General features: G+C 42.9%; 1 protein-coding gene across 1 annotated transcript in view; it reads right to left on the bottom strand.

Annotated features, from left to right (window-relative positions):
- The window catches only part of LOC124712265 (retinol-binding protein pinta-like), a 65,762-nt gene extending 48,792 nt beyond the window's left edge, over positions 1–16,970 (bottom strand). The window contains exons 1-2 of the mRNA XM_047242560.1: positions 16,832–16,970; positions 2,812–2,971 (exon numbers count right to left, since the gene is read on the bottom strand). Of these exons, the coding sequence (XP_047098516.1) occupies positions 2,812–2,971; positions 16,832–16,970 (299 nt within the window). The remainder of the gene's footprint in view (positions 1–2,811; positions 2,972–16,831) is intronic.
- Positions 16,971–26,513: the final 9,543 nt, after the last annotated feature.

Below are 26,513 nucleotides of genomic sequence, written 5' to 3'. Positions count from 1 at the left end.
AGGATTGATTTCTGCCGAGTATTAACCGAGTGAAAGCTGCTTATTCTTGGGAATAAACTAATATCGGTAACACGAAACGACAATAAAGAATATACATATTGAGAGACGAATGTCAAAATACCCAGACTCGTGAACAGAGGTTGACAAGAGGTTCACGAACTCACACCACTTACTGCCCGAACCGCCCGTTTCTGAGCCAAAAATATACTTGTAGAATGGGAAGAGGTACCCAAAAACATAATATCATACGACGTAGGCGAATGAAAATAAGCAAAGTAGACTAGTTTTCGTGTCGATTATCACTCACTTTTGATACCGTTCGAACAGTAAAAATGGCAGTATTAAGTCTTTGAACAAGATCCTGAACGTGGGCTTTCCACGACAGCTTACTATCTATCTGAACACCTAGAAATTCGAACTGTTCAGTTTCACTAATCATATGCCCATTCTGTGAAATTAAAACGTCAGGTTTTGTTGAATTGTGTGTTAGAAACTGTAAAAACTGAGTCTTACTGTGATTTAACGTTAGTTTATTTTCTACAAGCCATGAACTAAAGTCACGTACTGCACTATTTGAAACCGAGCCAATGTTGCACACAACATCCTTTATTACCAAGCTGGTGTCATCAGCAAACAGAAATATTTTAGAGTTACCCGTAATACTAGAGGGCATGTCATTTATATAAATAAGGAACAGGAGCGGCCCCGACACTGGCCCCTGGGGCACCACCCCCCCTCACTAGACAGTACCCCACATCACAGCCGTTATCAACATTGTGAATAATGACCTTTTGCTGCCTGTTGCTAAAGTAAGAGGTAAACCAATTGTGAGCTGCTCCTCATATTCCGAAATGGTCCAACTTCTTGGGCAATATTTTATGATCAACACAATCAAATTCATTAGTTAAATCAAAAAGTACCCCAAGCGTTCGAAACTTTTTGTTTAGCTCATCCAGTACCTCACAGAGAAAAGAGAATATAGCATTTTCAGTTGTTAAACGACTTCTAAAGCCGAACTGTACATTTGATAGCAAATCGTATGATATAAAATGGCCAATTATCCTTACATACACAGCCTTTTCAATAACTTTTGCAAACACTGATGGCATAGAAATAGGTCTAAAATTATCTACATTATCCCTTTCTCCCTTTTTATAAAGTGGCTTTACTACTGAGTACTTTAATCGCTCAGGAAACTGACCATTCCTAATCGAAAAATTACAAATATGGCTAATTACAGGGCTAACATGTGCAGGACAGTATTTAGTATTCTGCTAGTCACTCCATCATAAACATGAGAGTTCTTAGTCTTCAGTGATTCAATTATTGACTCAATCTCCCCCTTGTCTGTATCACAGAGGAGTATTTCAGACATCAATCTCGGAAAGGCATTTGCCAAGAAAGTTATATGATTTCCTGTATAAACTAAATTTTTATTTAGTTCACCAGCAATGCTCAGAAAATAATTCTTAATTACTGTACATATATCTGATTTATCAGTAACAGAAATATTTTTTACTGCGAACTGACTTTATATCGTCGGCCTTGTGCTGCTGACCAGACACTACCTTCACAACTGACCATGCGGTGTTAACTTTATCCTGTGAATTAGCTATTCTATTTGCATACCACATACTCTTTGCCTTCCTAATAACGTTTTTAGCACCTTACAATACTGTTTGTAATGGGCTACTGTAGCTTGATTGTGACTACTTCTAACATTTTGATATAATTCCCGCTTTGTTCTACATGATATCCTTATCCCACTAGTCAGCCACCCAGGCTGCCTAATACTACTAATACCCCTTTTAGAATGTTCCAATGGACCACCATTGTTATGATTCGAAGCTAAGCTATGCACTTACATAACTGGCTGAGTGTACTGTGACACGGATCAGCGAGCGGCAAGGCATGTCATCTCCTGTTCGACCATGCTAAGTAAAGCGTTATGGTGCTCAGACCAAACTTCGGTATGAGGGCACATTTACTATCTGGAGACATATAGTGCTCAACCTGTGTCCATCCTTTTCTTTGGCGCTATTTGCACGTTTTGGGTCCTTACATGGTGAACAGTAGCGCATTACACATCCAGCAACATTATGTAGTCATCTGTGTTTTCTGTTACCAATGTATCACCACAGCACAGGTGTGAAAGCATGGCTGCAGTCTGTGTGTATCTTATTTTGTCTGTACTCCGTCATGACTGCGCGCTGTACTTCCAAGACAAACGTGGAAAAACAGGGTTGCATTATTCATTTCGGGTGTGAACAACAACATAAAAGTGATCATTGTGTCAGAACAATGATGGCCATTACAGAACAAGGATTCATCTCAGGTCTGTGCCTGATCACCTTGCTTCTGTGGTATTCGAAGCGTTATCGTGTAAGTACGGCAGAACCATGGTAACGAGTCATAAGTAAATGCGTCAGAACCATGGTAAGGAGTCATAAGTAAGTGCGTCAGAACCACGGTAAGGAGTCATAAGTAAGTACCCAGAACCACGGTAAGGAGTCATAAGTAAGTATGGCAGAGCCACGGTAAGGAGCCATAAGTAAGTACGGCAGAACCACGGTAGGGAGCCATAAGTAAGTGCGGCAGAACCACGGTAGGGAGCCATAAGTAAGTGCGGCAGAACTACTGTAAGGAGTCACAAGTAAGTACGGCAGAACCATGGTAAGGAGTCATAAGTAAGTACGGCAGAGCCACGGTAACGAGCCATAAGTAAGTGCGGCAGAACCACGGTAAGGAGCCATAAACCGAGCATTCAGTGTCACAGCCGCAGCTTTACGACACAGTCAGGTTTCAACTTACGCAGAGTTGAGATACTTCTGGGCGATCGGCGCGAAGGGGTCCCTGTTCGTGAATATCTCCGGCAGTGCCGAGCGCATCGTGTAGTACATGTCCAGCTTCTGCTTGGTCTTCTCCAGCGAGAACTTGCAGCCGCGCAGGAACGTCAGGATCCACTGGTCGTCTGCGAAAACGTCAGCATAGTGTGAAAAAAGATATACTTTCCGGTTACGCAATGCAACTGAAATAGAATTTTAGATGGAACAGAAGCAATCAATAACAGTGAAACAATCGAAAAAACTAAATGTATTCATATATACTCGTACTAGTGGAAAATGAAAGAAAAAGCACATCTAATAACGTGATGCTTTACCCGTCAAGGCATCTGACAAACTGCGTAAAGAATGATTATTTAAAGCGTCGTTCTGTGGCTGGAGTGTGAAGCATGTACTCGGCATGAGACTCCTAGCGTCTTCAAAATTTTATCAGATTTCCTGAAAACATATTCTCATTTTTAACACTAGACGGACCGAGGGGCGAAACTGGCCACTTTTTGAACTTTTCACTTCCTTTCTAAGCAAACCGTAAACTGGAATAAGTTGATGTATTGTGACTTCTCATCATTTGTATGAAATATTAACCACCGTTTTTTGGAGTGCCCTGTTTCTATTAGGTTGTGAAATATGAAGCTTACTACCTTGAAAGACGGTAGGGAAACTTCGGGTCCTCATAACATTTTTCTTTATTTTTTGGCTACTTCTTTGCAATACTGCGTATGAAATCACATCAGCTGTTGTGATATTCTTGTTCAAATATGCGCCAACAATGTCATTCAATTCAGCGCTGATTGTTGGTTAGTTGAAGTAAGGATTCCAGTTATTATCTGTTATGACGGTATCTGATAGTCGTCACCGCAATCATGAGTTATGAATACAGAAAGTACCTAACAGACGTCGAAATACGAGAACAGTGTTCCCAACCTTTCTGAGACAATTACCAGAAGTGCAATCAGATATGAATGATATTCAGTTTTTGTAGGAATTTTATTAAATCACAAATTAATTAATCAATGAGATAATTGGTACATCTTATTTCTAACAACCTTCCTTCATAGAATGATGAAGTGATTTTCAGTGCATCGTGAGGGCTGCCTAAGAACTTCTCAGATAGGAAAGTTGACGATCTATGTAGAGAGTAGACACTTGTTATGCAACAGGCTTCATCTGAACCACTTCTCTACACTCGGACCCTGCACCCCAACTTAAAATCAACCAAATTAAAATGCATGCTACAATAAGGCCTACTAATTGTAAATCACGTGATTGATGGAAGCCTTACTTCTGAAATGGCAACAATAGGCGAACTTCAGGCTGCCAATGCTTTGTGTCTGATCATTGCCATTAATAACAATAATAGTAACAATGCCCTGTAGGCACTACAGCAAGGGAGTAGCCACTACGTAGTTATTATTGTATTGTGCTGTCAATTATTTCGTTTATTGTTAGGAAGTGAATAGAGAAGCAATTATGGTCTATTGTGGGAACTGTAAGGGGCAGTCAAATGAAAAAGAGACGGATGGAAAAAAGTAAGTAAACTGTTTATTATTTCAAGGGTAGTCGCCATAATACGCTTATCCCAATGTTAATACACACATCAAAGAAAGTATTGCATCACCCCGGTTCCCAGAACTCCTGAAGACAGACGTTGACTGTGGATATTGTATCACAGACACAGTCCGTTTGACTTTTCGGAGGTGTCACTAAACGCGCCCAAAGATGTAAACAACTATGCATGAACAGGCCTATTAGACGGAGGGGGTCCTAAAGCCAATCAGTTCCAGTCATTCCACCAGCAAGGAGGTACACAGCACGTGTTGTTTATAGTTCAACCACGCCTAGACGGTCAATACCGCGGTTTGATCGCGTCCGCATTATTACTTTGTGCCAGGAAAGGCTCCCAACAAGGGAAGTGTCCAGGCGTCTCGAAGTGATCCAAAGCGATGTTGTTCAGACATGGAGGAGATACAGAAAGGCTGGAACTGTCGATGACATGCCTCGCTCAGGCCGCCCAAGGGCTACCACTGCAGTGGATGGCCGCTACCTACGGGTTATGGGTCGGAGGAACGCTGACAGCAACGAAAACGTGCTGAATAATGCTTTTCGTGCAGCCATAGGACGTCGTGTTACGAATCAAACTGTGCACAATAGGCTGCATGATGCGCAACTTCATTCCCGACGTCCATGGCGAGGTCCATCTTTGCAACCACGACTCCATTCAGCGTGGTACAGATGGGCCCAACAACATGCCGAATGGACCGCTAAACATTGACATCACGTTCTCTTTACCAATGAGTGACGCATATGCCGTCAACCAGACAATCGTCGGAGACGTGTTTGGAGGCAACCCTATCAGGCTGAACGCCTTAGACACACTGTCCAGCGAGTGCAGCAAGGTGGAGGTTCCCAGCTGTTTTGGGGTGGCATTATGTGGGGCCGACGTACGCCGCTGGTGGTCATGGAAAACGCCGTAACGACTTTACGATACGAGATTGCCATCCTCCGACCTATAATGCAACCGTATCGGCAGCATATCGGCGAGGCATTGGTCTTCATGGACGAAAATTCGCGCCCCCATCGTTCACATCTAGTGAATGACTTCCTTCAGGATAACCGCTCGACTAGAGTTGCCACCATGTTCTCCAGACGCGAATCTTATTGAAAATGCCTGGGATAGATTGAAAAGGGCTGTTTATGGACGACGTGTCTGACCAACCACTTTGAGGGATCTACACCGAATCGCCATTGAGGGTCCGCAGCTCGTGGTCGTGCGGTAGCGTTGTTGCTTCCCACGCCCGGGTTCCCGGGTTCGATTCCCGGCGGGGTCAGCGATTTTCTCTGCCTCGTGAACCACCATTGAGGAGTGGGACAGTCTGGACCAACAGTGCTTTGATGAGCTTGTGGATAGTATGCCACGACGAATACAGGCATGCATCAGTGAAAGAGGAGATGCCGATGTGTATAGCAATCTGGACCACCAACTCTGAAGGTCTCGCTGTGTGGTGGTACAACATGCAATATGTGGTTTTAATGAGCAATAAAAAGGGCGGAAATGATGTTTATGTTGATCTCTATTCCAATTTTCTTTACAAGTTCTGGAACTCTCGGAACCGTGGTGATGCAAAACTTTTTTTTTTGATGTGTGTACATATATCCCACTGTGAGATAAGACGGTCAACGCCTTCGTGGGGAAATGTTTGCAGTTTCCTTCGGAACATGATTTTACCGAGGCGTGTACTTCTACGTGCGAAGCGAATTAGTGGTCACGAATGCCTTTCTTCAGTGCATATAAAATATGGAAATTGTGTGGGGAGAGATCATGGTTGTACTGGGGATGTGTGAGAGCGTCCCAGCGAAACTGCAGCAGCTTAGTCGAAACAACAAGCACGCCAGCTCCGGAGAGGCCTGAGGGTCTTTTTCTTTGATTGCAGTGGCCGCTCACTGCTCATTGAGTTCCGGGAACGAGGCACCACAATTAACGCACAGTGGAGGATGGGCACTTTACAAAAACTGAAGTTTCCCGTCAAGTTAATACACCCAGGAATGCTGACGGACAGCATAATTCCGTAGCAGGATAATGCCCGCCCACATGTTGCCGAGGTTGTTTCGACCAGCTGCAGAAGTTTCTCTGAGAGGCGCTTACACATCCTTCATACAGTTCCGATTTCTCTCCATGCGATTTCCATGTCTTTGAAGCCCGGAAAAAAGACATTCGTGGCCGTTGATTTGCTTCGGTCGAATAAGGGCACGCGTGGGTACAATCATGGCTCCGCAGGAAACTACAAACATTTTCCCATGAAGGCATTCATCACCTTGTCTCATAGACGTATGATGTTAAATGATAAACAGTTTACCTACATTTTGGTATCTGTTTCGTTTTCACTTGACAGCCTCTTATACTTTCATCACAGAGAAGGGATTTTCGTGATATACACTCCTGGAAATGGAAAAAAGAACACATTGACACCGGTGTGTCAGACCCACCATACTTGCTCCGGACACTGCGAGAGGGCTGTACAAGCAATGATCACACGCACGGCAAAGCGGACACACCAGGAACCGCGGTGTTGGCCGTCGAATGGCGCTAGCTGCGCAGCATTTGTGCACCGCCGCCGTCAGTGTCAGCCAGTTTGCCGTGGCATACGGAGCTCCATCGCAGTCTTTAACACTGGTAGCATGCCGCGACAGCGTGGACGTGAACCGTATGTGCAGTTGACGGACTTTGAGCGAGGGCGTATAGTGGGCATGCGGGAGGCCGGGTGGACGTACCGCCGAATTGCTCAACACGTGGGGCGTGAGGTCTCCACAGTACATCGATGTTGTCGCCAGTGGTCGGCGGAACGTGCACGTGCCCGTCGACCTGGGACCGGACCGCAGCGACGCACGGCTGCACGCCAAGACCGTAGGATCCTACGCAGTGCCGTAGGGGACCGCACCGCTACTTCCCAGCAAATTAGGGACACTGTTGCTCCTGGGGTATCGGCGAGGACCATTCGCAACCGTCTCCATGAAGCTGGGCTACGGTCCCGCACACCGTTAGGCCGTCTTCCGCTCACGCCTCAACATCGTGCAGCCCGCCTCCAGTGGTGTCGCGACAGGCGTGAATGGAGGGACGAATGGAGACGTGTCGTCTTCAGCGATGAGAGTCGCTTCTGCCTTGGTGCCAATGATGGTCGTATGCGTGTTTGGCGCCGTGCAGGTGAGCGCCACAATCAGGACTGCATACGACAGAGGCACACAGGGCCAACACCCGGCATCATGGTGTGGGGAGCGATCTCCTACACTGGCCGTACACCTCTGGTGATCGTCGAGGGGACACTGAATAGTGCACGGTACATCCAAACCGTCATCCAACCCATCGTTCTACCATTCCTAGACCGGCAAGGGAACTTGCTGTTCCAACAGGACAAGGCACGTCCGCATGTATCCCGTGCCACCCAACGTGCTCTAGAAGGTGTAAGTCAACTACCCTGGCCAGCAAGATCTCCGGATCTGTCCCCCATTGAGCATGTTTGGGACTGCATGAAGCGTCGTCTCACGCGGTCTGCACGTCCAGCACGAACGCTGGTCCAACTGAGGCGCCAGGTGGAAATGGCATGGCAAGCCGTTCCACAGGACTACATCCAGCATCTCTACGATCGTCTCCATGGGAGAATAGCAGCCTGCATTGCTGCGAAAGGTGGATATACACTGTACTAGTACCGACATTGTGCATGCTCTGTTGCCTGTGTCTATGTGCCTGTGGTTCTGTCAGTGTGATCATGTGATGTATCTGACCCTAGGAATGTGTCAATAAAGTTTCCCCTTCTTGGGACAATGAATTCACGGTGTTCTTATTTCAATTTCCAGGAGTGTATTTGAGCACACGATATGCACCTGTCTCATAGATGCATGGTACAGTATATGTGTGTAGTGGGTGTTCTATGTGTGGAAGATGTTCGTGTATTAGTTTCACAAGCTTAACCTCCAACACATTTCATGCGTCAATGCACAATATATCTCAATAATTCGATGTGAACGGGGCCAGGACAACCTTGAACTATTGAAAATCATACTATCGAAACTTACGTAGGAAAAGAAATAAAACGACGTTTACAAGAATAAACCACATGAAGAACGCTTGACTTACTATTTCTATTTTTTAAACTTCGAATTCTTTATAGTTTTTCGGTTGAAAGATTCTTCGCAGTATTTCTTTGAATAAAACTGTGCAAATTTAAGTTTGTTTCTTGGCCAGTCACGAACAATAACTTCCTCGAAAACATATTTAGATCAATTTTTTATTATTTCTCCTTTGTGACGTCGTTTCAATGTTTCTGATGTATATTCAAAGGCACAAATTTGCTTTTCTTTGTTGCAGCAGTCTTTTTTAGGTGTACAAGCAAAACAGTCAACAAAGAAAACGAAACGCAACACTATATTTTACCGTTAATGACAAACCTGAAAGACCACTTTCAACGGAATGTGTGCTTATATAAACAATTAAAAACTGCGTGAAACGTATGTATGATGTTGAATAGGTGTTGTGCCATCAAGGCTGAGGAAACGGATCGAGGTTCAATATTTTTTTTGATATATCGAGACTCTAGTGTCTTTGAAAACAAAAAAATGTTATTTTTGGTAACTTATATAATCGGTAATTTTTTAAGAAATAACTATGGTAGTAATGATCTTTTAAATATAATTTCCTTTCGTTGCTTGTTTTTACCTATCAGAAAGCTACATTTTACACATGAGGGGTAATTACCATCGGGTTTGGAACTACTGTTCTAGAAGCACTGAGAAAAACAGAAGACAAACGCTCAGGCGAAGAATTTGAGTTTTGTGACAGTAATCGGGACAATGAAGAAAGTGTGGTAGTTACAGTGTCTGCAGATGAAGAAAGTGAGTCGTGCAACGAAGGTGAAGATATAAACATGGTACAGGGTAGGGAAAAATGAAGTTTCTACATCGAACATGCCCACTGATGATCCAGTTTCTAGCTCTATAAGGTCAACAACTCGGACAGGAGTTGCTTCTCCCCCCCCCCCCCCCCCCCTCCTCCTGCCCCGGAAGCCAGTCAAAAACTGTTACTGGGAAACAAAAACTTACTGAGGAAAAAGAAACAGCAAAAGATGGGACTCTGTGTGAAATTGTGGATTCTAATACAGGTCAGTAATATTTTTGCTCTTTGTGTAGAGTTTTGGATTGTAAAATTACAATAAAAACTAACGATAAAAAGCTTTCATACTAAATAGCAACAATAATGACTTAATATGCTATTTTACAGCGAATAAAAGAACAGATATACTCATATAATATCAGTACATTATACGTTATAAAAAGTACAGTCATTTTTCATGTTTTCAGGTCGCCTGCAAAGTCACAACATTTTGCAGGATAGCACAAGACACACATCATACACTAAAAGGAAAATTCAAAGAGGCAAAGTTCTTACTGGATGGTGGTTAGTTTTCAGTACTTCCATAATGCGCCACATCAAACACTGCACTGGAGCTAAGGCCGGCCGCGGTGGTCTAGCGGTTCTAGGCGCTCAGTCCGGAACCGCGCGACTGCTACGGTCGCAGGTTCGAATCCTGCCTCGGGCATGGATGTGTGTGATGTCCTTAGGTTAGTTAGGTTTACGTAGTTCTAAGTTCTAGGGGACTGATGACCACAGATGTTAAGTCCCATAGTGCTCAGAGCCATTTATTTTGCATTGGAGCAGAGGCTCGACGTCGAGCACAAGACGATTCTTGGGCAACAAACACTGAAGAGCGGGATGCTTTTGTCGCCATACCGTGTGCAAGAGGAGCCTATGGGGCAAAGAATTTTCCTCTCAAAAGTTGTTGGTCAACAGTATTGGGTCCTCAGTTTCTCAGAGAAACTATGGGGTGAAACAGAGTTATCGAAGTTACCGAGTAGACAAGCTCTGAACGCCTAAAAACTGAGAAATTTGCCCTTGTCGCAAGTATTTGGAATGCTTACCTAGAAAACTGTGCGCCATGCTATAGAGCAGAACCTTATATTGTAAATGATGAACAACTTTTGCCGTCCAAAACAAGATACCCATTCATACAACAAATTGCAAGCTGGCCCGACAAGTTTCGTATAAAATTCTGGTTACTTTTACGTGTTTCTAGTAAATACGTACTTAGTGGATATCCATACAATGGTGCTGAATCCCCCCCCCCCCCCCTTACAAGCAGATTAAGGGGTTGGTGAAAAGTTTGTTCTTAGGTTTGTAGAACCATACTTAGGGAAAAGTTTTAATGTCACTACTGACAGTTACTTTATGTCGCTAAGCCCTGCAAACCGTCTGAACTTTAGTGGGTACTTTGAACCGTGACTGAAGAGAGGTGCCTTTTACTGCAAAGACAGGAAAACAACCACTCCGCTCGACTATTGTGTATAAAAACCTAACAGTTCATCAAAGAAGAACAAATAAGAATATTTTGTTATTGAGTTCACTTCACTCTCATGTATCTCTGTCCGAAAGTCGGAAGAAGACTCATAAAGCAGTGCAATTTTACAATGAAACAAATTTGGGGGTAGACTTTGCGGATCAACCGGCTGGGATGTTCTTTACAAAAGCCGGTACAAGACGTTGGACATTGCATATATTTTACAATATTCTTGATTTGGCTGCCAGAAACTCCTGGGTTTTGTATGAAAATGGCTCTAAGCGCTATGGGACCTAACATCCGATGTCATCAGTCCCCTAGACTTAGAACTACTTAAACCTAACCAACCTAAGGACATCACACACATCCAAGCCAGAGGCAGGATTCGAACCTGCGACATAGCAGCCGAGTAGTTCCGGACTGAAGCGCCTAGAACCGCTCGGTCACAGGGGCTGGCGGTTTTGTGTAATGGAGTGTCTGGTAAACGACATAACAGACAGAAGTATGTTTCTGACTTGTGCGAAGAGCTTCGAGCGCGGTATGTACAGTATCAGCAAGATATAAAGACACGAAAGATGGACCAAGGAGGGCAACATAGAGAAGTTTTAAATGCGTACCTTAAGCAAAGAAAACCATACCGCTACTGTTTGTTCAGGTTGTGTGAAAGCGGTATGCGGCAAATGTGAGAACAGGAGACTAGTGTCGTGCGACAAATGGAGCAGTAAAAGGCAGTATAAGCAATAAACAAGCATGGAGCCAGTTTGACCTGGCGGTGCTTCTGGGCAGTAGCCTGTGTGCCGTCTTTCTAGTGTTAAAACGTAGTCTGCTACCGCGTGATGTAGTGTAGTGAAAAGACAAGAGAGTCTCATATTGAAGGACGGCAGTTCGCTCCTGTGTAGGTACCAGCCGGTTTGACTGGTGCGAATCGTTACGTTTAAGCCGCGCGTTAATATAGAATAGAGGTCAGGCACGTGAAATTTGCAAAGTCCTAAGAGTTGAGTGTGGATTAAGACTCTACACTACAGAGAAATGCAAGGTTTCAGGAAGTAGAGTAACTTTTAACTACAGAAGCTTTTAGATGAAACGGCTTTGACAGATCTTGGTCATCACACTTTTATTCAAGTAAGTGGCCATACTGAAATACGTATCTTTATATTGTCAGACTGATTCTAAAATACCCTAATGAGCCAAAATATTATGAAAATGTCCTTCGTAACATGCTGGTGCACCTTTGGAACGCTATACTGCAGCGATCCTCTTTGGTATGGCTCCTACACTGAAGCGTCAAAGAAATTGCTAGAGGCATGCGCATTCAAATACAGAGATACGTAAACAAGCAGAATACAGCACTGTGGTCGGCAACGTCTATGTAAGACAACAAATGTCTGGCGCAATTATTAGAACGCTTACTGCTGCTACAACGGCAGGTTATCAAGATTCAAGTGAGTTTGAACATGGTGTTTTAGTCGACGCACGAGCGATGGAACACAGCATCTCCGAGGTAGCGATGAGGTGGGGATTTTCCTGTACGATCATTTCACGAGAGTACCGTGAATATCAGTAACCCTGTAAAACATCAGTTCACCGACATCGCTGTGGCCGGAACCAGATGCTACAAGAGAATCGTTCAACGTGACAGAAGTGCAGCCCTCCTCAAAATTCTTCCAGACTTCAGTGCTGGGTCATTAACAAGTGTCACCGAGTGAACGATTCAGTGAAATATTATCGGTATGGGCTTTCGGAGACGAAGGCCGACTCGTGTACCCTTCATGATTGCACGACACAAAGCTTTATGTCTCGCCTGGGCCCGTCAACACCGACATTCGATTATTGATGACTGGAAACATATTGGCTAGTCGGACGAGTCTCGTTTCAAATTTTATCTAGCGGATGGACGTGTACCGATCTGAAGAGAACCTCATGACTCCATGGACCCTACATGTCAGCAGGGCCTGTTCAAGCTGATGGAGGCTCTGTCATGGTGTGGGGTGTGTGCAGTTGGAGTGATATGGGACCCTGATACGTCTAGATACGACTCTGACAGGTGACACGTACTTAAGCATTCTGTGTGATCACCTGCTTTAATTCATGTCCATTGCGCATTCCGACAGACTTGGGCAATTCCAGCAGGACAATGCGACATCCCAAACGTCCAGAATGCCTACAGAGTGGCCCCAGCTCCACTCTTCTGAGTTTAAACACTTCCGCTGGCCACCAAAGTCCCAGACTTGCAAATTATTGACCATATATACCATGCCTTGCTACGTGCTGTTCAGAAGAGATCTACATACCCTCGTACTCTTATGGATTTATGGACAGCCCTGGTGTCAGTTCCCTCCAGCACTGCTTCATACATTAGTCGAGTCCATGCCACGTCGTGCTTCAGCACTTCTGCGTGCTCGCGGGGGCCCTTCACGATATTAGTCAGGTGTACCAGTTTCTTTGACTCTTAAGTATATAATTTCTTGATAGGTTTTCAGAACTCACATAATTCCTAAACTCACGGGCTAATTGTTAGTGGGCGTGCAAGTGACAACTGATAACAACTCAGATGTGTTCCTTGTGGTTCGATTCAGGTGAATTTTGTGGCGAAGATATCAACGTGAGTTGACTGTCAAACTTCTAAAACCACCGCAGCACGGCCTTATACCAAAGTCATTTGTACTGCTGCAAGTACCATCGGGAAAGACATCAAGCGTGAAGCCACTGCAGGAGGCCCGAAATAATGTTCACTTAGACGACAGTTGTGAAGGTGCCTTCGATTTCTACCAGACGTCGTTTGGAAGCCGATTTGAATGTTGCCCCATAGTATGATATTGGTTCCACCGGCCTGGTGCTGTGCTGTATGTTTCGAGTACGCAGACACGACTATAGACGTGTTGTAACGGGAAACGTATATGTCAGATCGGATGAAACGTTTTAATTGATTCGCTGATCCGGTGCTTATTGCAGTCGTAACTGACGATATCGTTGGATCGACATGGGAACACGTAGGTGTCATATGTTGCAGAGCTCCATACTCCACCACGTACGCTGAACCGCCTGCTCCGAACCGTTTGAGCTTGGACGGACTTTGTACTCCGTCGTCACATCTGCCACAGATCGCCGCCTATTCTGCTTTACAGAGCGGAGAAGCGCCTGACCTGCACGTTCTGTGATGAGACAGGGACGTCCAAAAGCTGGTCACCAACTCTTGGTTCCACCGTCCTTCAACTACTTTCCGTCCGTGCTTACAACAGCAATGCGCAACAGTCGACTGGCTTCCCCATATCCCATAATCTCGTTCCTAGGTTCTGGGAAGCAAAAATCTGTCGCTCCTAAAACTCACTTGCGACAGTGGATTTCACGGCTTGCACCCTGTATCGACTCTAGAATAATTACGTTCGTCTTTAATTCGTTTCCAAATTTTCTTACCTCGTCGTGTGCCACCAGGATGTATTGAAAGTCGCGGTGAACAATGGTCACAAGGTTTTCGCGTGTCAGTGTACGTACGTCAACTTCTCAGTCGAGTACAGGTGAAAATGTGTACCCCGACCTTGACTCGAATCCGGGATCTCCTGGTTACATGGCAGACGTTCTATCCATCTGAGCCACCGAGGGCACAGAGCATAGAGCAACTGCAGGGACTATCTCGCGCACGCCTCCCTCGAGACCCACTTTCTCACCTTATATGTCCCTACTCAACATACTCGTTACTCGTGGAAGAGATTCTTACCAAGTCCCGTGCCGGCCTAGGTGGCCGAGCGGTTCTAGGCGCTTCAGTCTGGAACCGCGCGACCGCTACGGTCGTAGGTTCGAATCCTGCCTCGGGTATGGATGTGTGTGATGTCCTTAGGTTAGTTAGGTTTAAATAGTTCTAAGTTCTAGGGGACTGATGACCTCAGCTATTAAGTCCCATAAGGCTCAGAGCCATTTTTGACCCAAGTCCCGTAAGAGTTCGAGTAATACGTGTGCATCTGCACAGAAGAGGAAGGTCATGGCCGGTACTGCCAGAACTATATACTTATATGGATATGGTGTCTGTTCTTTCGGACATGTCCGAAAGAACAGACATCATATCCATATAAGTATAGTTCTATATTTAGCTCCGTTACTGATGGATAGCATGTAGATACCGACAGCGGAACTACTTCTGTGTTAAATTAAAATCTAACTGAGTTGTCTCTCTCAGGAGCCAGGGCAGTCTCTCTAGCTCTAAACATAACGAGAGAAAGTTGTCATTGAGCGAAAGTTACAGTCATTAACATCGATCTGCCACTATTGTTCCATGTCATTCAAGTTCCGGTTTCATGGTGACTTTAGACTTATCAACTATCTGTAGACTGAGCACCAGTATTGAATCCTAAATTAAATGTCTCTCATCGAGTTTTCCCTCAGTGGCGACACGGCGCCGTTAATATAGCGATGCTTCCCTTGAGCTTATTGAACAGTCAATAGGGTATTGACAATCACTTCTTTCACAGCACAACCCGAGTGCAGCTCTAATGCTGTTGTACACTATTCTTGAGTGTCATGTGTTTCTCCTCTTTGGGATACGTCTCATTTTTGTGGCGGCAGTTCCGTCAATTAACAACGTTAGTATCGAATGTGTCACAGTGTGACACACTCATGTCAGAATATTTTCGTAGTTGGTAGACAGCCAAATTGGGCTTTCCTCAGGTCGTATAGAACACCCTTATCTGGAGTTGCATGGATTAAAGTACTTTTACCTTTCACGGTCTTATACACCCTGATGGCGTGTCAATTAGCGTGTCATAAAGCAGGCATAACTTCATTAATGTTTGGGGAATAGAGGAAAATATATTACTACTGAACATATAAAGCAAGAGAGAGAGAATATACTCGAATGAAATCAGGCACTGGGGAGGCAATGAGAATGATGAATGTAACACTGCAAATAGCAGAAGAGTTTTGGTGTTTCGGCAACGAAATAACTGAAGATGGGAGAATTAGAGACGAAAGAAAATGCAGAGTGGCGAATAGCAAAAAAGATTTCTGAAAAAGAGAATTTTTTCAACATCAACTTCTGTTAAGAAGTCGTCTGTAACGGTATATACCTGGCGTGTCGTCTTTTACAGAAATCAAAAGTCTAGGAAAATCATTTCAGACAAAAAGAGAATAATTTCTTTTGAAATGTGATACCACAGAAGAATACTGAAGATTAGATGGGCAGCTCGAAAACTAAGAAGGAAGCACTGCATCGAATAATTAGAGAAAAATGAAATTTATGACGCAACTGGACTAAAAGAAGGAATAAGTTGTTCAAAAAGATTTCGGGCTTGCAGCTGGTCGTCGTAAATTTTATTGCCCGATATTTCGGCTGGATAACTGCCAGCCATCTTCAGGTGAGCCGTCCTCGTTCGGTTCACCTGAAGATGGCTGGCAGTTGTCCAGCTGAAATACCGTGCAGTTAAGTTTACGACGACAGGCTGCAAGCCCGAAATCTTTTTGAACAGTTGATTCGCCGGGAAAATTTCAAATTTTACAAGGAATAAGTTGATAGAATATATCTTGAGGCATCAGTGCATCGTCAATTCAGTGATGGAAGAAAGCGTAGAGGGGTAAAGCTGTAACGGGAGGCCGTGGTTTGAATACAATAAACAGATTCAAATTTAGGTCGATTGCAGTACTTTGGCAGAAATGAAGAATCTTGCATAGAATAGACGAGCGTGGATTTCTGCATGAAACCAGTGTTCGGACTACAGGCTGTCACAATAACGTATTGAAACTCAGATGGTAATAACATATTTACATAACCTTTAATTTTTTTGTATTATGATAGTCACATTACTTCCAGAAATTACTTGGAAAAAGTATTGATTTCTAACGTGGGTCAGAATGTATCTGTTGCTAGAAATTACGCTGTGATAATCTAAGACCCGTCACCTGTATAGTCTGATAACGGTATTACTTCCGAATCCAAATGATAACCACGCTAGGAAATTGTATAAATCAACAATCAGTAAACATAAAAAATAGATCAGAAAAAAATTCGTAACTGATATGTCTCATGTGCTCTGGCTATCGAAAAACTTGCTATGTAGATCAGCAGCGTATCTCTGTAAAATAGAACGTAATTCCTAGCAGCGGGACAGTATCACTCACCATCGCGAGCGTTGAGGTGGGGCTGTTTCTTGAGCCACTCCTTGATGTGCTTGATGTCTTCGTCTCTCCTCTTGGGGTCCTCGTTCAGATTCTTCTGTGCTATGGCCTGCAGTTCGGAGGAAACCTGCCGGTAACTCATCTGTAACAACACAGGGTTGTCAATCGATACAATGTTAGAATAATCCACGATTCATGCACTTCTCACTGAGGGTAATGTACCATGAAATATTGAGCTCCTGCGTAACTTAACAGATGGTGATAATACACCACGAAACACCTCGTATCACGATCTGGTTCTTGCTTTAGAACCAACATGACCCCATATCTGGTGTCGGTGACAAGACTATGTGTTCTGCGTCAACAACTAATCAGTTTGAAACGTCACTTATTAAAAAGCAGCAACATCACATGTGTTTAATAATTGTTGTGCGAGCACTAACCGGGTTGAACACAGTATCTCTTTTGACTTATCCAAAGCATTTAGCTATGCAGATATGACGTAATTTTCACATAAACCGTAGTATAAAGAACTTTGGGTAAAAATTCGTAAACGGCTTCTTACTTATCTTTGCTTGTCTGGAAAACAGGGATATGCGTATGAATCTGACTGATGGTACAGTAAAGTAGAAATTCAAGACCATTCTGTTCTTGATATGCGGCTTTTTTCGATGTACGGAGCTTAACACGAAGTTACGGCCAAAAGTGGACGCATTTCTCAGACAGAGCTGAGGAAAATATACTATGTGGAATAGGTCCGAACTCACTTTATTTGTTTCTCAGAAATTACTTCCTATGTCTTTTCATTGCATATTTATCGTGGGAAACGCACAGAAACATAAATAAGCAGCATATCACATGAAATGTTTTCTTGCATGAAATGTTAAGAATGCACTCTCTTACCGCTAATGCATCCATAAACATCCCGCCGCACTGAATCCCGGATGCGTGTTAAGTATCCCAGGAATAGTTCGTATGTTTTGGCAGTACTCCAGTGTAGTGACAAAAGGAAACTACTACTACTGTTTTTCGATACAGTCGAGCTTTCAAAAGTTCCCACAAATACACGAGTAATAGGTTTAGGTTCGAAAAAGTGGAGACAAGGAAACAGTCCGCATCTTAATATCCTGTTGTTGTGGTCTTCAGTCCAGAGACTGGTTTGATGCAGCCCTCCATGCTATTCTATCCTGTTCAAGCTTCTTCATCTCCAAGTAACTACTGCAACATACATCCTTCTGAATCTGCTTAGTGTATTCATCTCTTGCTCTTCCTCTACGACTTGTACCCTCCAAGCTGCCCTCCTGTACTGAACTGAAGATCCCTTCATGCCTCAGAACATGTCCTGCCAACCGATCCTTTCTTCTAGTCAAATTGTGCCACAAATGCCTCTTCTCCCCGATTCTGTTCAGTATCTCCTCATTAGTTACGTGATATACTCATCTCATCTTCAGCTTTCTTCTGTAACACCACATTTCGAAAGCTTCTATTCTCTACTCGTCTAAAGTAGGTATCATCCGTGTTTCACTTCCATACATGGCTACACTAAAAACAGATACGTTCAGAAAGACGTTCTGACACTTCAATCTATTTTTCTTGTTAACAAACTTCTCTTCTTCAGAAACGCTTTCCTTGCCATTTCCAGTCTACATTTTATATCCTCTCTACATCGACCTTCATCAGTTATTTTGCTCCCCAAATAGCAAAACTCATCTACTACTTTAAATGTTTCATTTCCTAATCTAATTTCCTCAGCATCATCTGATTTAATTTGTCTACATCCCATTATCCTCGTTTTGCTTCTGTTGATGTTCATGTAATGTGCTCCTTTCAAGACACTGTCCATTCCGTTCAACTACTCTTCCAGGTCCTTTGCTGTATCTGACAGAATTACAAAGTCACAGCCAAACCGCAAAGTTTTTATTTCTTGCCCATGCATTTTAATTCGTACTCCAAATTTTTCTTTTGTTTCCTTTACTGGTTGCTCAATATACAGATTGAATAACATCGGGGATAGGTTACAACACTGTCTCACGCCCCTCCCAACCACAGCTTACCTTTCATGCCCCTCGAATCTTATAACTGCCATCTGGTATCTGAACAAGTTGTAAATAGCCTTTGGTTACCTATATTTGACCCCTGCCACCTTCAGAATTTGAAAGAGAGTATTCCAGTCAACATTGTTGAAAGCTTTCTCTAAGTCTACAAATGCTAGAAACATAGGTTTGCCTTTCCTTAATCTATCTTCTAAGATAAGTCGTAGGTTCAGTATTGCCTCACATGTTCCAACATTTCTATTGAATCCAAACTGATCCTCCCCGAGGTCGGCTTCGACCAGTTATTCTATTCTTATATAAGAATTCATGTTAGTATTTTGCAGCCGTGAATTATTAAACTGATAGTTCGGTAATTTTCACACATGTCACCACCTGCTTTCTTTGGGACTGGAATTATTATATTCTTCCTGAAGCCTGGAGGTATTTCGCCCGTCTGATTCATCTTGTTCACCAGATGGTAGAGTTTTATCAGGGGTGGCTCTCCCAAGGCTATCAGTAGTTCTGATGGAATGCTGTCTACTCCTGGGGCTTGTCTCGACTTAGGTCTTTCAGTGCTCTGTCAAACTCTTCACGCAGTATCATATCTCCCATTTCATCTTCATCTACGTCCTCTTCCATTTCCATAATATTGTCCTCAAGTTGTTAAAATGTGTGTGAAATCTTATGGGACTTAACTGCTAAGGACATCAGTCCCTAAGCTTACACACTACTTAACCTAAATTATCCTAAGGACAAACACACACACCCATGCCCGCGGGAGGACTCGAACTTCCGCCGGGATCAGCCGCACAGTCCATGACTGCAGCGCCCAATACGGCTTGGCTAATCCCGCTCGGCTTTCCTCAAGTTCATCACCCTTGTATAGACCCTCTATATATTCCTTCTACCTCTATGCTTTCCCTTCTTTGCTTAGAACTGGTTTTCCATCTCAGCTCTTGATATTTATACAAGTGGTTCTCTTTTCTCGAAATGTCTCTTTAATTTTTCGGTAGACAGTATCTATCTTACCCCCAGTGATATATGCCTCTACATCCATAGATCTGTCCTCCAGCCATCTTTGCTTAGCGATTTTGCACTTCCTGTCCATCTCATTATTGAGACGTTTGTATTCCTTTTTGCCTACTTCATTTATTGCCTTTTTTTATTTCCACTTTCATCAGTTCAATTCAATTTTTCTTCTGTTACCCAAGGATTTCTACTAACCCTCGCCTTTTTACCTACTTGATCCTCTACTACCTTTACTATTTCATCCCTCAAAGCTACCCATTCTTCTTCTACTGTATTTCTTTTACCTGTTCTTGTCAACCGTTCCCTAATGCTCTCCCTGAATCTCTCTACAACCTCTGCTTCTTTCAGTTTATCCAGATCCCATATCCTTAAATTCCCAACTTTTTGCAGTTTCTTCAATTTTAATCTACAGTTCATAAGCAATAGATTGTGGTCAGAGTCCACATCTTCCCCTGGAAATATCTTGCAATTTAAAAACTGGTTCCTAAATCTTTGTCATAACATTATATAATCTATCTGAAACCTTCCGGTGTCTCCAGGCCTCTTCCAAGTACACAATCTTCTTTCATGACTTTTAAACCAAATATTATCTACGAATAAATTATGCTTTGTGTAAAATTCTACCAGGCGGCTTCCTCTTTCATTCCTTACCTCCATTCCATATTCACTTAAGACTTTTCCTTCTCTTCATTTTCCTACTATCGAATTGCAGCCCCCCAAAACCTACCCCTCCATTACCCCTATTTGAGTTTGTATTTATAACCCTGTATTCATCTGACCAGAAGTCTTCTTCCTCCTGCCTCCGAACTTCACTAATTCCCACTATATCCAACTTTGACCTATCCATTTCCATTTATAAATTTTCTAACCTACCTACACGATTGAGGAATCAGACATTCCACGCTCCGATACGTTGAACGCCAGTTTTCCTTCTCCTGATAACGACGTCCTCCTGAGTAGTCCCCGCCCGGAGATCCGAATGACGGACTATTTTACCTCCGGAATATTTTACTCAAGAGGACGCCATCATCATTTAACCATACAATAATGCTGCATGCCGTCGGGAAAAATTACGATTTTAGTTTCTCCTTGCTTTCAGCTGTTTGCACTACCAGCGTAGTAAGGCCGTTTTGGTTAATGTTACATGGCCAGATCAGTCAATCATCCAGACTGTTGTCCCTGCAACTACTGAAAAGGCTGCTGCCCCTCTTCAGGAACCACACGTTTGTCTGGCCTCTCAACAGAGACTCCTCCGTTGTGGTTGCACCTACGGTACGGTCACCTGTATCGCTGAGGCACGCAAGCCTCCCCACCAGCGGCAAGGTCCATGGTTCACGAAATCTGTTGTCTAAAATCCGATGACCACTATCAATGAAATGAAGCAGAACTGTATCCACGATAAAGCACGTGTTTCGTTGCCTGAAAGAATACAGCTTCTAGCAGATCAAGAAAAATATTCTTCAAGGGAACACTGAAATTTTGTCCATTGCCCCTGGATGGAAGGATGTGGGTCCCTAACTTGCACTCACCAGTAATTTCTGACCAAACGTTAACAGAAAAATCGTTGTAGATTTCGTGCATCAACAATTGCGTGAGGATTCGCGATAGTCTATACAGGTTCATTGTGAAAATTTACAGGGATTAATCTACTACGAGCGGCTATATAAAGTGAGTTCTAATACAAACAAACTTTTCCACAGTCATTCGCAGATAACTTATTTTCTTCTTCCGTATGTAATGAATGAATGCTGAAATTGTGGTCCTGTATATTTGTACACTCTGTATATCGACGGTGTGCAACTAAACACAAAAGAATCAGTTGTACAATTTCTATCTAGAAATGACACGTCGCTGTTAAAGCTGTATTTGTATAATTTACGAATCAGTGATTTACAGACAATAGATTATCGTTTAACCGTAACAGAATACATTGCATCCAGTTTCTGAGATTTACCCCAAAATTACTGAATGATCAGTGCACTCTTACATTTTAAATTATTAGTTTTTTTAGAAGTATCACATTCAGGATTTTTCCAAAAACTAAACGCTGCTGGTTTGATTACGAGAATACTTTCAGCGTTCACATACTGTCAATTCTTTATTTACTTTTACACCTCTATCTCTTTTTAGGTGTTTTCAACTTACTCTTAATGCTTCTCTCGTTTGTAATTCGTTCGGTATTCGGCTGCCGGTGGCTTAGAGTTTTCATACTCTTTGAGAACCTGTGTGGGTACTTTTGTTTTCATGTGGCATGGAAGCAGACAGCCTCCGAATACCATTTTGACGAGTTTTTTGCGATGGCTGAAACACATTCTGCCTTAGTTCATGAACATTCTTGGTTGGGGGCTGGCATGAAAATATGGCTCTTCCCAACGCATTTGAGATTTATTCTGTGGAGGACAAATCAGGGAATCAGACAGGCCGGTCGAGGATCCGTGCATTTCTCGAGACGTTTGTGGCGTGAACTACTGGTTTGTTCCGTTATGTTGCTGGAATATGTCATTTGTTGCTCTGGTCATGGAGGGTTTGTCAACATGTTTTACTGTTCTTGCGACATACCGACAAGCAATCAGCCGCTCTTCAACAATTACCAAATCAGTCATGTTGTCATACCCAATAGCAACCTACATCATGATTGCAGGAGTTTTGGGAGGTGTGCATGTCAAGGAGTCCCTACCTAGTGTGACCTATCGCCAGGTCGTCCACGGAGTGGACGGCCCCGATCTGACTGCTACAAACAAAAGCAAGATTGACAGTGAACGCTAAGAAATGCTACTCAGTGTCCTACTCGACCCTACCTGTACACCGTATTAATCTTTAACGCCTTTAGTAAGGTGTCAACTATAAACGACGCATTGTAACTCGAGATCTTTTCCAAACTTCCAGTAACATGTTTCCAACTGTTGTCATCTTTCTACTCATCGGATACTGTCGAGAAAATCCCTCGATATTGTTGTGGTGTAGTCATTCCGGAGCCCCTTGTGCCTGTTCCTTTTGCACGTTGCTGCCATGGTTCTACTATGTAACCAGTCGTTCTGCAGTCATCGAACTGCAGGAAAATTTTTGAGCGATCTGTCGGTATGACGTTCCAATGATTCGAGCTTTCTCAAAATGTCGGAGATGGTTAAAATCTGCACACTCACATCTTCTAGTCATGCTGTGTAGCGCTTTCCACCAGGAACGTTCAACTGTTGGTAGACGCACACAAAACGCAGTACACACTCACAACATTCTTCATCAGTGGGAATTGTTTTCTCTGTACTGAAAATAGGCTCCAACAGGAATAAGATTTTAACCAACATACTCCATAAGGAAGGACATGCTGGGTTTTCTTAGCCTTTGAGAACTTATGTGGGCACTTTTGTTTTCATTTGCCATAGAGGTAGACAGCCTCCGAATGTCACTTTGAGGAGTTTCTTGCAATGGGTGAAACACATTCTGACTAAATTCATGAACATTGTCGGTTGGAGTATGGCTTGAGAATATGCCTCTTCCCAACGCATTCCAGGTTTATTCTATGGGGGAAATATCATGTGTCCCTTATAATTAAAGAAAAAGGTTACTCGAGAGAGTTGCACCGGGAGAAAGGTGTACCTAGGAACACGTCATGTTTCCCGGTCGGTGCTTAAATCTAGTGACTGATTTTAGAATCACATGAAGTAATGCGCACTACCAACCACCATAAGCGATGTCCGGCATTTTATGCTGCGTTCGTTGTTAAGAGATGTGAAATTGTGTTTTGCGCACTGTTTATAAATATGACGATTTATACTTATTTAAATGCTGTATAATAAAGGTGTTTGGAAAATATTGTTTTTTTTTTCATTTTCAGACCTTTTTCATGAGTAAACTCAGTTACCAGCTTCTAGCATGAAAATGGCCAAGGTCTTGTAGCATGCAGCACGTGAAATTTGCATCGGAACTGAGTTTCTTTATCAAGTTGTGACATATCCATGAGTAAGTTTCCAGCGATCCAGGAAAATATTTGCTTTATTATACCTCTAGTCTTGGATCACGAAGTTTGTTTGTAAACAAGTTATTAATTTAGGTCAGTAACGACCATCTGCAGTCCTGGGCGAAAACGTGTTGCATTACACATATCACGCCATTACGTGTGACTGCACAATTGCATGTAATGGCATGATACGTGTAATGCAACACGTTTATGCCCAGGACTGCACATGGTCATTACCGACAGAAATTAATAATCTATTTAATAATAAACATTGTGATCCAAGACTGGAATTATGATAAAACAAAGAGTTTCTTTAATTTGTTAACAATTTGCCCGTTGTTGAAAATGGAAATATGCATTTGTGAAAGCTTTTAACTTATAACTGGTGTCTCATAATACTTCTTCCCAATTTGATTCTATTTATTAATTATTATAGCCAATTACAAACAGTACGGACAAGATTTTTTTCGAAAGCAACACTGTTAAATCTCAACAGAGTATTTGTTCATAGGTACATGACCTGTTGTTGTCGCTTGGAACACTTTTTAATAATATTCGGAAAAACCATACTTTTTCGGAGTAGTTTTTGTAATTTCATAAAAGGACTGCAGCACACATAAAGTAAATGCCATCATTTCAACATGAAATACGAAAATATTATAAACGTCTATTACAGGGCTCTACAGAAGCGAAAATCTGAAAAGTACTCCGAGGAACAACACTCTCAATTCTTCAGTAATAGTTAAAGTTGTCTGACTTGCCCTTTATCACGAATAACAGGACGCTGCTACTTTTTCGTAGTTTCCTTTTATAAATTACCACATGGTGATCATATAATGGAGACGAATCCTTAATACCAAGTGTCAGTTATCTGAAACAACGAGCTGAATGTCTGTTTGGAGTTCATAAGGAACACGTACGTTCTCTATAAAACACCAACTTCCCTCAAGAGGACCAATATTTTAGATGACTGCCAGACAACTAGAAGCATTTGTAATTAATTATTGTCTGCATGTTGAATAGGTTCCAGTCCTTTACGTGAAGTAATGGTAAGTCCACGGAAGAAAGTTTTTTCTAAGTAACAGAGTAGGCCGATCTACAGAATGATTTAAAAGTAGGGAGGTACTCCACCAGCAACATGAAGTAGTACATTGTGCAGTTTTTTTACATTAAAACTGTTCGTTATGGTGTTTGTAGAAGTAAGATGAGTATTTCGCAAGCATCCGACTGTTCACAGCAGCTGAAATGCTCTGCTGGGTTGCCTCATGGCACACATACTTCTCTTACCACAGAGCAACTTCTAATATTTTCAAGAGCACACAAGAGACACATATGAGTACCAGCCTTTAAAATACATGTTCACATTCAATGAGATTGTGTTTGTTTAGCCGACCGGTGTGGCAGCGCGGTTCTCGGCGCTTCAGTCTGGAAACACGTGACCGATAGGGTCGCAGGTTCGAATCCTGCCTCGGGCATGGATGTGTGTGGTGTCCTTAGGTTAGTTAGGTTTAAGTAGTTCTAAGTTCTAGGGGACTGATGACCTCAGATGTTAAGTCCGATAGTGCTCAGAGCCATTTGAACCATTTTTTTGTTTTTCTTTCTATGACCTTCGTATGCAGTTGATAATAGTTTTATCTGCTTATCTGTCGATTGTGAACGACAGACAGGTTGCGTAAACACTTGAGGTACAAGATTTGTCGGTGTGAGTATACAGGGTGTTACAAAAAGGTACGGCCAAACTTTCAGGAAACATTCCTCACACACAAAGAAAGAAAATATGTTAAGTCGACATGTGTCTGGAAAATCTTACTTTCCATGTTAGAGCTCATTTTATTACTTCTCTTCAAATCACATTAATCATGGAATGGAAACACACAGCAGCAGAGCGTACCAGCGTGACTTCAAACACTTTGTTACAAAAAATGTTCAAAATGCCCTCCGTTAGCGAGGATACATGCATCCACCCTCCGTCGCATGGAATCCCTGATGCGCTGATGCAGCCCTGGAGAATGACGTATTGTATCACAGCCGTCCACAATAAGAGCACGAAGAGTCTCTACATTTGGTACCGGGGTTGCTTAGACAAGAGCTTTCAAATGCCTCCATAAATGAAAGTCAAGATGGTTGAGGTCAGGAGAGCGTGGAGGCCATGGAATTGGTCCGCCTCTACCAATCCATCGGTCACCGAATCTGTTGTTGAGAAGCGTACGAACACTTCGACTGAAATGTGCAGGAGCTCCATCGCGCATGAACCACATGTTGTGTCGTACTTGTAAAGGCACATGTTCTAGCAGCACAGGTAGAGTATCCCGTATGAAATCATGATAAGGTGCTCCATTGAGCGTAGGTAGACGAAACTAAAATGAGTTCTAACATGGAAATTAAGCGTTTCCGGACACATGTCCACATACCATCTTTTCTTTATTTGTGTGTGAGGAATGTTTCCTGAAAGTTTGGCCGTACCTTCTTGTAACACCCTGTATGGTATAATCAGCTGAAGACAACGAAGTAAATTTTCGCCTGTGCTATATAACACTTCCTCGATGAACCAAATGTTGCTAAAATTCTCGGACAGTTTGTCGAATGATTTCACGGAAACCTTGTAACATTTCTGAAATCACCTGAGCTACAGAAACGTACGCATTTATGGAAATCGGAAGTCCCGTAC

Source organism: Schistocerca piceifrons, chromosome 8 (genome assembly GCF_021461385.2).
Source record: "Schistocerca piceifrons isolate TAMUIC-IGC-003096 chromosome 8, iqSchPice1.1, whole genome shotgun sequence".
Lineage (NCBI taxonomy): Eukaryota > Metazoa > Arthropoda > Insecta > Orthoptera > Acrididae > Schistocerca > Schistocerca piceifrons.
This window is presented reverse-complemented; position numbering and strand designations above follow the sequence as displayed.